Here is a 14,281-nt window from a genome sequence, read left to right as displayed (position 1 = left end):
TTTTTGTTGTTTATTATTAGCAATGTTTTTCCGACGTCCGATTTCTTTTTAAAAAATGCGTTTCTAAAGTGCATAAACTTTTGGGATTGACTGTATAGCCAATACATCCTCAAAAGCAACAGCATTCAGATGCAAATAAAAATGTGGAGAATTCGCGTTTAGTCTCTTGACTCGATTTTCTGAACAACACGAGACGAAATCGCTAATCATATAAAAACTGAACTGAACGATGCGCAGGAAACAGACGGAATAAAGCTGGCAACAGAATTGCGGGAGGAATTCTTAAACGATTCGGGAACGACGTCGATTGTTCGCACGGAATGGAGCGATAAAAAGCAAACACAGGGGCGGAGAGTGTTTGAACGCGAACGATGGACGAATTACGATAACGACAGGTGCAGGTCCGGGCCGTATAAAACCGTAGGAAAAGATCATCTAGAAGCGCGTAGCACCGGCGAGCCTCGAGGTGAAACTAACGAGTGATAAACAACGATAAATTCCTCCCACGTAGCCCCTGCCTCTCCAGGGGTAATTTCAATGAACCCCGGCTATGCACCGGCTCGGCGCAAACGTGCCCACGAACCTCTGATGCATAAATACCTATAAATATGACACGCCGGGGCCCGCGGTAACGTTGCATATTAAATTACATTCTTAAGCAGCAGCCTGCGCGCACCAGAGGGCCGCATCGAGTCAGCGGGCCTGATTAAACGCAACCGCGTGCTTCGGCTTCGCGAGAGACTCGCTCTTCGTGAAACGAAAGTGATAACGCAATGAGAAATCTGATTGCTATTGTCCGTTTGGAAAAATTGTACAGAAACTCTGATCGAGACGCGAGACAAAATCGTACGATCTTCTTGGTCGGTTCGATTCGATTTATATTAGAAAGATCGTACGAATGCTTCGCGTAAAATTTTTGAAGGCAGGTCTCGTCCTCTCTGATCCTACGCTTCTTCGGGACGTACTTCCAGGACCAGAATATACCCGGCAGCGGAGGCCAGCCATGCTAATTATTCTGGTTCATGCGAGCAATTTGTCGAGCAACAGCGAGCGGATATTTAATAGCCACGAGGTCCCCTCGGGCCCACGGGTATTTACATCTGTGGCGAATGCGCCGTGTTCGTTGGGAATTATCCCGGGGATTACGTGGATAGTATTCGCTTCTGTGCTGAGATCCCTTTGTTGAATGCTGATTATGGCATTAACTAATTGGATTCGTTTCACCCTTTCGGCAAACTTACAACGTGCCAACTCGTTTCAATTATTACTTTTTTTTATATTCAAGATTTGCGACGTCAGAGATACAGATTTATCGATTTCGTCTCGAATTCATTGGGCTCGAGTTTTGTACGAGTTTCGCAGGGAACATAACAAAACGGAGAGGGAAGGGGAACGTGAATAATTAAGAGCGGCGGAGTGAATTACCCTAACTAATATCGTTGCATCGGTCGCGTCTTTGCCGCGTCGGCCCGCTACCAAGAATATACGCGCGTTCCCATTTAAATGCCAGTGCTTAAAGATTAAAATTCATACTTATGCAAATCGCATTCCTCGATGGGTTCCTTCCATATGCAAAACATCGATCACGGGTTAATTACAGGATACCGTCAAAGAGACGCGCACTTTAAAGATTCCACGAAACCAGTCCGTTTTATATTTAACCCATAAAGCGACCGCGATTTCGCATTAGGCTCGCGATTTTAATCTTCGTTTTAATTGCTTCATGCGGAGCGCACGCATACATCTGTCAAAATACGGTTCGAACATTTTTAATCGTTTCGATTTGTCATCGAAAAGCTAGAGACTGTTTCTAGATGTCTGGATGAAAGTGTTCCCACTTTCCTTAAAACGAATCTCCCGAGACATTCCGAGTGACAATGAATTTCTCTTTCTAAGAAAATCGCTTTCAAAGGAAATACGCGATCGATAAACCACTTTCACATGTATTACCTCCGAAGATGTAAGCACATTGTTTCATACAGACTTAATCACACGATTTATGCAAATGGATTTCATGGTTCTTTGAGTTTGAAAACGCAGCCTCGGTTCTTAGGGGTTGATCCGATCACGGTAATTTCGTCGGAGCAACTCTGTGAGAGTCGAAGGAACGCGATAAACGATTTTTCAACGGGGTGATCCGCAACTGGAATACGCGCCGGAAGACGGGGAATCGTCCGCGATTACAGTCCCCACGTGTAACGCGTATCTCGGTGCTTTTCTAAATCAGACGTTCCCTAGCTGAGAGACTAGTAATCTAGGGGTTAACAGGAGCGCGAGCCTGGGAAGAAAATCGTTCCAATTTTAGTCGAGGCGAATACGTGATATTAAATCGGACGAGCGAGCGGTTCGTAATCGCTCGGAGGAAAGCTCGTGAATTCATTCCGGCAACGAGCCTCGCGGATTTATTACCGCCACGGGATGTCTGTTATCACCCGACTGTTCTGTTATCATCCCAGAGGATGTTGCGTTTAAACGAGAGCTTCCTCGTGGATCTGCTGCGATTCGTTATTGCGAGAAAACGAGTAATCCAACCCGCGTATCCTTCCTTTCGTTCGGCGTTTAAAAAGAAATTTCGGAGCCAGAGACGGAAGTTCAGGATGATACTTAAAAGCTCTGCGATGTCGAAACAAATAATTCTGTCCATTCTAGTACCACCAGCGATTTACTAATCGGCACGTGTACCTCATTTTTTACCCAGGGTCTGTTTACGCACACCTCGGCTCAGTTTACTACGGTAATTACCGTACAGTCAGTAAGTGAATTTCGCCCAGGGCAGATTTTTTAACGAGCCTCGTTATTTCCTTTAGCGCGTTTTCATTTCCAACTTTTTCCACCGACGATTAACCCGAACGTTCGCTTCGCACGACATATCCCTCGCCTTTGGCTAACTTCTTTCACTGTCGCCTCGATAATGGCCTACCAAATCGGTTTAATTAGCACGACCAAGTCGATTTTACGTGGCCGATTATTACGCCAACAGTGACTCTCTCGTATAAAATAAAACGTTCGATCGTAAAGTTCTATTCATAGAACTTCCGACGCCTGATTCGTTTCGCGGTGTCGAACACTCCGCTTCCTGCAGGATCCGAGCGTGAAAACTCTCTCGGCAGAGCGCATCTGCCGCGGGGCAGGATTCGATTCAGCGCGGGAATAAACATATTTTCTAGGCGATCGGTCGGGCCATAAATAAAACAAGAAATTCCTCGAGCTGGTCCGCCATAAATCGTTTGGTCCGCGGCGTTCGATGGCTCGCAGGAACCGACCCGATCGTAAACGCGCGCGCTCGCTCGCTCGCTCACCCCTTAATACCAGCGCGCGACTTTCGATTTCGCGGTTCCCTCCTCGCGTTTCCGAGATTTATGCAAATCCAGGGGCGCTAGAAGCCGGCCGGAGAGTTTCTGGTCGTAAATCAACGGGTTATGCGGAGGGAACTTCCGCCAGTCGTCTCGCGAAACCCGAGTTCTCTTTTCACGTTCGGCCAGTCGTCCAACTTTCAAACGGATTTTTCCGATACAGAGTTATTTCCTTTTTCCACGGAGTGGAACGCCGGTGGCACGTTGCAAGAAGTTCATGATTAACCCTTTGACACCGGCTATTTCTAGCCAGGATTTAGTTTCGCATAAATCCCTCTAGCAATCGTTTCGACGTTTACCGAGCCTCTGTTCTCGGATCGAGAAGAAACGAGCGATCTCGTTCTTCTGTTGGGACGAACGGCCAGAAAAACGTTGCCGAGAAGAATTAATTTACGCTGTTACAAGACTGTTCTCGCGTTTTACGCTTTTCCATTTGGTTACCCACGCTTTTGCGCCGTGGGGGAAAAACCGAGCTCTTTGTTCCGCGTGAAACGTTATCAACGAGCGCTGAGAAGGGATCGGGGCGTCTATCAGGTGCGGCCGAGGAGTTTATGCGGCTAGAAATCCAGAGATGTTTCTCTCCGCAAGGCGAACGAAAAAAACGAGTGGTATCTTTATAGGGGCGGTCGCAGATACCGCGTGAAAGCGCGCTCGTGACTACGCGAAACACCGTGGGAGTACCTCGCCAATCGGTTTTCAAGCGAGATTCCTCCGGCGAGAGCCGCGTCTTAAACGTTTATATCGCGCGCGTAATTTCGCGGGGCGAGACCGCTACGCGAAAAACCAGTTCGCGTACCGTATTCTTGGTGGAGAAACCGTTTCGCGTGGGCGTGAACAATCGCGCAAAGTGAATCGGTTTGAAAATATTTCGCCGATGCTCGTCCTTACGAGGAAACAGTAAAACGCTGTAAAGTCCTCGCCTCTATTCTTCTCCCAACGCACGTTGCGTAATTCCGTGTGTTCGTGGCTAAATATGTACAGTATTTCACAAGTGTTAAAATCTGTGAAACGTATAACGTTAGAACTGGTTGTGCGTAGAAAGCGTTAGTGAAACACGAGCAGGATGTAATGTAAATTTCTCAACTAATGGATGTTTGTACGGCCATCGATAACACTTAACAATCCTCGGGGCCGAGAATTAAAAGCCGATGCATTACGTTTTTTATTACTTCCTGCAACGGGTATTGTCTGATAGTCGACGCCGCGCTTAATGAGCGTATTCGATTATAAACGCCGTTTATTAGTCGACATATGTGCACCGTTTCATATCGTATCCCGTTTATTGCGTTTGCCGATGCCACGGTACGTACGAACGTGTTTGATTGCAAGGCTTATCGTTAATTAACATCGGGGGAGCTCCACTGATTTAATCGCGGAGATCGTATTTACTTAGGAAATTCGTATCGAAGTCGCCGTTTATTATATGCCCCTGCCAACGCCTGGCAAATGGTTTTTGACAGAAACCGACTATCTCGCCATCTTGCAATTTTATTTACTATTCATTTAACCCATCGGAGGCGTCGTCAGTCGGCCGTTACTCGTAACCGGTCTTGTAATTAAATTCTCAAACAGTATCGATCGCGCCCGTTGACGCGAATCGAATCGCCCCGGTAGGAAATACGTCGGAAGAAACGGAGCACGCGATGCGACTGAAAACGCGCCGAGATTAGACCGGTCGGGACTTCGTTAGCGACCCATTGTGAACAGATCCGATCATTACGCGTCCAGTTTGCACAGTTCCTACCGCGTGGGAGGACTAGAAACGCGTAAGGGCCGAGACCGAGTGACTCGGTATAAAACTTTTTACCATTTGACGTATAAAAATTCCTTTTCAAAATTCCCGCGTGCATCGACATCGAAACGGTCCGTAGAAGCGTTGAGACTTTAAACGGCGGTCGTCGTGAAATGCCGAAAATTTCACGTAAAAGTTCGTGTCGCGTGGCAATAAAGGAAAGGGACAGAGGCAGGAAGAGTTGCACGGTTCGAGCGTGCGGAATCACGGTATAAACGTAATTTCGACCCACGCGGCGACCGGCCGCGCATACGTAATTCACGCGTTTTCATTGAAAAAGTGTACAGTCAGCGGTTATGCTAATACGAGGAACCGGGGCCGTTAGACGCGGCCGTATGTCACTGACCACCTCCGGCGCGGTACCCTTCTTCTGAATATAATGGACGCCCTGTTCTTCGTCGTAGCGAGGGTGTGCGTATTCGGCAAGCAACAGATTCATGTACATATATTCTAACACAGCGTACCGAGTCGATATTAAATTATGATTCAGGCACGATGTGTTGCCTCATACTTTCCTCTAGCATTTCTAAGTGAATTCGCAAGTATACGAACGACTTATGGGAAATTCATAAATAAAATTTACAATTCCATACAGAGAAATCTCAACATTTATAAAAAATGTATTAATAAAAACAATCGTGTCATTTTGCTAAAAGATTTTTATATGAATTTTACATTTGAAGAAGCTCGATTAATCGTTGAATTAATATTTTAATATAATATTGAGAGGTTTTTCATATGAACTTTGAAAACGAAGCTTGGTCAGTATCGAGCGTGGATTGAGCCTGACGCTAGTTTAGATGCTGCAGAACACTCGGTTTCATTGTTAAGCCGCCACTGCCACCTACAACCATCTGTTACTTTCTTTCTGTGGGTCTCGGTTAAATCAGCACCGTGCCTACTACAACCTGATTACATATGTACACACTCGACGAGTAAATAGACAAACAAATGCGCCTCCCCTTTTATGTACACCGAGGGAGTACCTCGGAGGAATGTTACGTGTACTCTGTACGCGAATCTTCGACTCCTTTTGCGTTCTTGATGAATCGTAAATTAAATCTGCAATTATTTTAGTGTTCCTTTGCTTTGAATTCGACAAACATTTCGATTCGAATATTTCTCATTAAAATCCTTTCGTAACGCGATTCCTTCGGGCAGTGAGAGAAACCGAGCGACTCCGTAAACAACTGTCTCGGGGCGAACGGAACAGATTTCATAGCCTGCCGGTCGTTTTGTAAAAAGCTCGGCTCAAAGCTCGTTGAGGTGGGAATGTAAACGTTTCCATCGATCAAAGGAGCCGTTTATTAATCGACCACTTTCTCGGCCGCGATCTTGCGCAAGCACGCTGCGCAGCCTTTTAATCCGAGATCGAATTCCTGATAGGATTCGCGAGCTCGATCGATCATCGCCGCCGACGTGATCGATATATCGACAGCACATACACGCAGACGCGCGCGCGTTACACGTCGTGTGTGTAGACACGGCGAGTGCATGTGAGGCACGTCGGTGGTCAATTCTATGCAGTTACGGATATCTCGCGGTCCATTAAGCGCCACCGGGTACGACGCAGTGGGCTTTAATCAATTTCTGGGCCCGTTCGGATATTGGCTCCACGTTCGGTTCTCCTTGAGTTGATTTATCGGCCGGCAGAAAAGTTCCAGCTGTCTCGAAAACGGCACGGAACTCCATTCAACCCAGCGTTCCACCTATTATTCGCTAGATCGCATCGATGCTGGAATCTGGTTCTCGCGTGTAATCGATTGTATTTTAATCGGAACGCGATACCGGTTTCTGATAGTCGAACAGGATCGCTGATTCTTTCGACGACGAATTAACTCGCGCACGTATGTAGAAACAGTCGCTGTTTAAATTGCAATCGAGAAGTTACGAGATCGTCGCTCATAGGATTGAGGATCCGTTAAAAAATGTAAAACGGAGGACGGAAGCAGCGACGAATACAAACGCGTCTCAATGCTCGGACGATAAATCTATTATGAAAGCTAACATCATCTGCTTTCTAAACAGAACACGCTGTACTCGGTATAAAGGCTGACATTAACTCTTCACCGCCTACCATAACTCATATTTTATCATTGGTTTATCTGATTGCATTGATCTACAATCATTTCCTAGCAAATTTCTCTAATATTCCCTAATTTCATAATTTATGACTGCATAATATAAAATTGACCCAAGTATCATATTTTTCTTTGTTAAATTCTGAGGTTCTCTTCGAGTTTTCTTTTAATTGAAACAAGGTCGATAGGCGTACTCACCAGGGTATCCTTCTGGAATTACGATCTCAGGTCCAACTTTCACGTCGTGTCGATAACGATGCATCAAAAGGGTAGCCGTGACTCTCAACGATCGTTGCTGCTGCTTGTACAGTAGTATCGGTCTGCCACCGGCACCTTCGACCCTGACCACCCTCGGTAACGAGAATCTGTCCAGAAACTCGCGAAGCGGCATGAACCCGGCACCGGAACTCGCAGCCTCCGCGGTCGCCTCCCTGGAACTGGGCAACGAGTCGTCGCCAGTTCCGGTGGCCTCACCACTCGATAAAGTCGAAAATTCACCACTCGACGACATATCGTATAACACACGACTTTTATTCACCGTTTCGTAAAACACTAAATTCGATCAATAGGCCAAGACACCGTCCTGAAATAAAAGAAACACAGAAACGTTAATACGATCTTCATTCATATTATTTCAACATTAAAAAAATGCAAGATTTTTTTATGCAATCGATCGATAATGAATTGATGGATTTTATTTGTTCGGGGATATCCATCGTCGGTTAGAAAAATCGTGGCAATCACTCGATGACAAACAAATGGGAAACATTCATCTTGCGGAGCAGTCGGAAGTCTCAAGGTTGAGATCTAGTTCTAACTGTACACGAGATAGAAATTAATGAGCGCAATCCGTAGCCGCAGATATCATAATCATCTCTAATAATGAAGCAACCGCTCAAACGGATGATCAGTCAGGTCCGTGTAAACACGCGCTACGTACTCGATTCCCTCGGATTACAGTTATTTCAATTTCCCAACACGTTTCCTGCCGATTGATTCTCGTACAGATATTAAAGATAAACACGAGTTGGTCATTAAGAAAATGGTGTACGTTTCTATTATTAAAAGTGATCAGCAGAATAATTCAGGATCATCGTAAACTTTATTGTTCGAACGTAGACCGCGAGTCGATAAGCGTGAATGATTCGAGCACCTGACGTATGGGAGAAGATAAAGAGCGAAGGGCTCTTTAAAATAAAGCGTGTAAGGGTTCGTTGTTAGGAATTCGTTATTTCCCGAAGCGTGGCAGCCTTGACAGTGATTCGCCTTTGGCGAAGTGTGCCTCGGCTAACGAGTGATTATGCTCCGCGGACCGGGACGACGATGATGGTGATGATGATGAATTTATGACGATGGTTATCTCTGGTGGCGTACCGCTGCGTCGCCACCGGTGTTTGTCTTTCAGACTAGGAGACAGTTGCCGCAAAAAATAGTGAAGCAGTAATGGAACGAGTCTGATTCGCGGTCAACGATTCGTTGACACAGTGCGCGGTCGACGAATCGTACGTAATACATTAGAATGGATCGCAGTCTTAATCGATTTAAAACTTCAATCTTCCCAGCTGGAGTCATTTAATGATCCACGTCGAACCTGCTGCTTCGCTCCCATATGCTCGGTTCCATGTATCGCGACATCTGCTGATACAATTACCAAGACAATGCCTGATTCCTGTTTAAGAAAAAAAACGCTACAAATTGCGGCAGCTAGTTAAGCAGTAGCGCATGACAAATGGGATTTTTGCGTTCGACGACTGGACAATTTGCCGTGTCGGTTTAAATTATCCTGTTACGAATCAAGGCTCGCTCGTTACTCGTCACGCAATATTTTTTACAAGTCGACTCTCGACGCGTTTTCAGTCATGATCGCTGATCAACGAGAATTCGTCGAATTCATCTGTCGAGGAGAGCGAAGCGTTAAAAATATCGAGCGGCGAACAGAATTCGGATGAATTTCTTTCGGCGCGGACTGTATTTCTTAATTAATTGATCCGAATCAGATTGAAATAATTGGCGTGGAGGCAATCGAAATTCCGCGCGCATCTCCGTTCCCTCTTAGGAACGGGTAAAGGACAAAAACGCAGTTTCCCCTAGGAGGGTGACTTGCACCTGTACCATTCTTCGGCGTGCATGCATGCGCCTCGCTCGCATCGCATACGAATGACAAGAATTAATATTCCAGCTGTGTAAGATATGATGTGCGAAGACCCCGGGCATTATCCACGGTTCCGGTCATGAATACGCATGAGCGAGCGCTTTTTTTCCTCTCTTCCTTTTTCCGTGAAACCGACGAGACAGGCCTGCCACCATGTTTGATCCTTGCCCGATTATATTTCCCGCCGAGACTCCATTTAATCGCCGCGTAATGGACGTTTAATTGCCCGCCATAAAACCGATTACCGATTTACATAAACAGAAAATCATTAAACCCGTACGCTCATCGAATCGTTCGTTGTCCTCCGCTTTCTGATATCTGCGCTGCGCGTCTCGCGTGTTCGTAAAGAATTTTATCAGAAATGTGTATTATATGGATTTCGATTTTTAAATTGTTGTAAAGAATGTTTTACTTCGCTCGGTGCAAAGTCGTCAACGATTATTGTCAACGAGGACAGGAGAGGACGTTTTGTTCTCCGCGGTTCACGATTCGGTATGCCAGGATCGTCCGGGCGAACATTTTGTATTCTGTCACCGGGAACGGCCTTTGCCTCCGCATACGCGATCCTTTGAGAAGTTTAGTTCAATTTATGCAGCTGTTTCTTTAATGAATCGTCACGTCTCTACGTTCCGAGCGTTTCGCACTTTCGAGATCGAGTTCGCCGAGTTCTGAGGGCGAGGATTGAAATCCGCGAGTTTTCGTCGCAGGGCACGAAGGTTAAGGCGTTTCGATTCCCTTCGGAGAAACGGGAGGCTGGTCGTCCTCGAAAGAAAACGCTTTCGAAACGCTTTCGTTCTCCACGCGAAATCGGTCGACCGTTGCTCCGACGCGGCGCGGCGTGCCATTTCACTTTCGAACGCGTTCCTTTTTTGGTATCGGCCGGGGCGTTTGTCATCCGTAACACGCGTAATCGCCGACGCGCTTCATCGAAATTAGCCGCGAGCCAAATTAATTAGAGGTACTTCGACGAGATTATGTCTCGCGTGATCAATACGAAAAGATTCAATTAATTAAAACGGAGGACCGTTCGCAAATTCAACTGACCGCGTCGCCTACAAATTTGTTAATCATTTCGAATGACAGATATCGCAGTTCTCACAATATTTTAAAATGAAACAAATAAGAGATGAAAGATTTTCTACCTACTCATCGCAGAGGCGAATTCTGATGAAAAACGGAAATGGCATGAATATTAAAAAGCAGACGATCGCGCGATAAAACGTAAAGACAATAAAGTCTGCGGGACGAGAGAGGACGTCGATGGGAAACAACCGAGCCGGCGAGTGAAAGTCCCAGATTTAGCAATTTGCCCATTAACGGCGCACTTCGGCCTGGAAACGCTCCCCGACGCTTTCCGCGCGTGACGCCCGCGTCCCTGACGTAATAATCCGACGCGGTGCACGCGTCCGTTCTGCGTGCGAAACGGTCGAGCGGATTTAATTAAGATCGCGGCAGGAAAGTCGGGTCGCGTCTTACTTTCTTGCGAGGCGTCGCGCGATCGTAATTAACGAGCCGATCTCGCGTCGGAGAAAAAAATACCGTACGGTTATTTTTAGACCCGATGCCTGAATTTATTATCGCGATGCGTTTTAATATTGTGCAACGAGTTCCGTGAGAACGAACCCACCTGGCTGTGTTTCTTTCCTCCTCGTTGGAGTCTGACTAATATCGAGTCATTCCACTGTTTTTACATTCGTGACAATCGACTGTACGGTGTCGCTCGTAAAAATCTCACCCGGTTCATCCCCCTCGCTTTTTCTTGTTTCGAAGAAACGCTGGACGTAATTATTAAATTCTTCCCATACAATTTTCAACCAGAAATTACGATAACTATTGCAGAGGCCGTAGGAAGTACGAGCGATCGTCTGATACAGAAAAAATCATCGAAAATGAACACGTAGAACGTGAAAATTGTTCGAGATGAAGTGATTCATGCTAGGAGCGAATAGACCAGCGCTGAAGTAGTAAACAATCCGTAATTTGCATAATTATCGCCAAGGGACAAACTGCGCCCCTTCTTTTTTCAATCCAGAGCGATGAATGTTTTTCGAGTAACTTGTAACACCAGAAAATTCCGAATAAACTCGTCAACAGGCTTTAATAAAGTGTTAACCGTATAAAAGTGCAAACTTCGTTGAACGCGCGAGCAGCGTTTCGCATAAAAGACGAGTTAACTTGTTCTGCCCGGTTGAGAAGTTAAAAGCCGTCGTGCAACATTTTTGTCCGCGTATAAATATACGCGTATACGCTTGTTTACTTTTCTTTGGCAAAACCAGCGGCCGCGAATTTTTTCACCGTTCCAACGCGGATACTCTTTAATAGACCCCTTCTCATTTACGCTCATTAATGTTGCACGAGTTCCACGCTTGCAATCCTTTATTCATCAATTCATAACGTTAGCAAATCGTATCATTGGGAACTATGTACTGAATTTTTCGGATTTTGTACAAACAGTAAACCGTTCGTTGTAAACGTAACGAAGTTTATGCAAAATCCATGATGTGTGTCACTGCACAATTTCTTCCTTTTATATGGTATGTGAATTTGATTACACGCGTAACGATGTGCATTACAATAGAATCCTTTGTACAATAGAATTGTCGTCACAAAAATTAGGTTTCTGAAAATGATTGTTTCATTGCCTATTTGTGATACTCTGTATGTACACTGACCTTTCTCACAATAGTCCCAGCCTGGCAAGATGTAAATACTTAAAGATCCACGGGATCCACGCTCGTACCTCTGAAGATCGCCGAGATCTCACCGGTCGTAGCACGCACGCGGTTCACCAGCACCTCAGAACTCGCGAGGGTAACGCGCATCACGTGAACTCGCAGGGGAAGAAAAAAAAAAAAAAGAACAAATAGACGGTGTAGAAATTTCACCCGTGACCACCGATCGGATCTATCGATCGGATCTAAGCTCGACCGTGGCGTGGCGCGATCGATCAACGATCGACGACAGACTGAGCACGGGCGACGGATCGATCGGTCGACTTCTCGAAGAATCGCGCGGCTTGAGGTGGGACGACGCGCGGCGCGATCGATCCATCGATCGAGCGGGTTCGAGCGCGGCGTGGAGCGGCCCGACGCGACGCTCCGGACGAGATCGTGCGACTAAAGCTCGCGCGCCGATCCGCGAGGACGCGCCGCGAACGGAGCACCGGATCCCCACCTCCGCGAGAACGCCTCGAATAAACTGTATCGCGCAGACTCGGATGCACACACACCGGGCTCTTTATTTTATAAGTAACGCGTACACACCCTTTCATAAGTCTCGACACGTCCAGGGTGTATCGATTGAACAACGATATCCGCTGTATTATATCTTTCCTACCACCCGAAAGCTTTACGAAAGTCAATTCCGACTTGACATACGAGAATCTATCGAATTATCGAACTCTATCAAAATCATGTTCATGTCAAACGTCTTTGATCTCTCAAAAGAGTAATCCAATTTTATGAATCATTTAATATATGATTCAATTAATGATTCGATATGATCTTTTAATTAATGGAGAATTTTCCGGATTGTTTGCTGTTGGATAAAGAGCTTGAGCAGTTCTGACGAGGACTGTACGCAGAAGGCAACGGAGTAACCGAGTAAGTACTCTTGCTTACTTACTTACTTACGGTTACCGCTCCTTTCCATTTCCACTCCCCCTTTCTATTCGAACTTGCCTTTCGAGGACCGTCTTTTCCCGCGGCCGCACGCTTCCGGTTCCGCGGCAGATTTCCCGCTGCGCGAGAAACAACCGCGTTCTCCACGCTCAAGCTCTTCCGACCGATTTCCCTCTCGCTTAAAGTTAACCGCGATGGTGATATGAAATTCTGATCCATGGTTTCCCTGACGTTGCGCAACAGCAAAGCGTCTGCCACGAAATTCAATTAACCATCCCACGTAATTAGCCGCCCGTCCATGGTGTGTAAAGTACAATAGTTCGATCGTATTGCTATTGAAAATAGCTTGTCTTTAACGTACGAAGTTGTGAAGAATTTTTATTCAGAACGAATCGATAAAAATGAATGACATTTGTTAATCACTATTTTTATCGATTATGTACGTTTACTATGGTGTTTCCCACTGAATCAATGAAAACGCTCGCACGCGATACCTTTCGAATCGTCGATTATTTACGCGAGATTCGTTGTTCGTCCGCGATAAGGTTCGAACGTTGAACACTTATCGTCGAATCGATGTCGAATGCCGCGGTTTAATTGCCGCGTGCATTCGCGGTCTAATTAACAACCGCGTTATGTAACGTATTCGTGTAGTTGGCGCGGATTATCGCAGTTCAGCGTGGACCATCACTTCTCCAGATTAAACGCATAATCAGCGAATATGTTACGCCGCCAGTACCATTCTTCTTTATTTCGAAACGATCCGACGGACCTTTGGTTAGCAAAGGATCGGTTCAATCGGCAGTCAGTATGGTGGAAAATTATTTTTAAGGATTCCTCGCAATTAGAGTTTAATTGGATCCGCATTTCATGCGTGTAATTGAGATAATTCCACGCTCTTGCAATTAAATAAAGATGCGCAGTGTTACATATTAAAAGCTTTTGAATACTGTATAGAAAATTTAATGATGACCGGGTGAGTGCATCATCCTTTGTATTTCGTGCTCGTGCAATAGTTTCCGAGTCGTTTCCGATAAATTTCAGGAGAACGAGGAAGCAATGGTTCTATGAAACACTGATTATACAATCGTCTCGGTGGAAGTGCAAATTGCACCGAGCAAGAAATGTGATTTCAATAAAAACGGAGATACCCCATGGGCAAGACCTTGCACGCATTTCTTACCATAGACTACTCGGAAAATTGCGCGGGGAAATTCGCTCGTCCAACTTTTTACACAGTTCTCACACTGTCGTAAATAATTAAAAGTTTATTAGGGTTACAC

The 14,281-nt window shown here is 45.8% G+C and overlaps 1 protein-coding gene across 1 annotated transcript in view; it reads right to left on the bottom strand.

Moving 5' to 3' along the window:
- Positions 1-12,480, bottom strand: part of LOC108632945 (uncharacterized) — a 32,636-nt gene extending 20,156 nt beyond the window's left edge. Inside the window, exons 1-2 of the mRNA XM_018037871.2 lie at positions 12,051-12,480; positions 7,425-7,809 (exon numbers count right to left, since the gene is read on the bottom strand). Of these exons, the coding sequence (XP_017893360.1) occupies positions 7,425-7,737 (313 nt within the window). The 5' untranslated portion in view covers positions 7,738-7,809; positions 12,051-12,480. The remainder of the gene's footprint in view (positions 1-7,424; positions 7,810-12,050) is intronic.
- Positions 12,481-14,281: the final 1,801 nt, after the last annotated feature.

The sequence above is a fragment of the Ceratina calcarata genome, unplaced genomic scaffold, assembly GCF_001652005.2.
Source record: "Ceratina calcarata isolate Rehan_Ccalc_2016 unplaced genomic scaffold, ASM165200v1 scaffold1, whole genome shotgun sequence".
Taxonomy (NCBI): Eukaryota; Metazoa; Arthropoda; class Insecta; order Hymenoptera; family Apidae; genus Ceratina; species Ceratina calcarata.
This window is presented reverse-complemented; position numbering and strand designations above follow the sequence as displayed.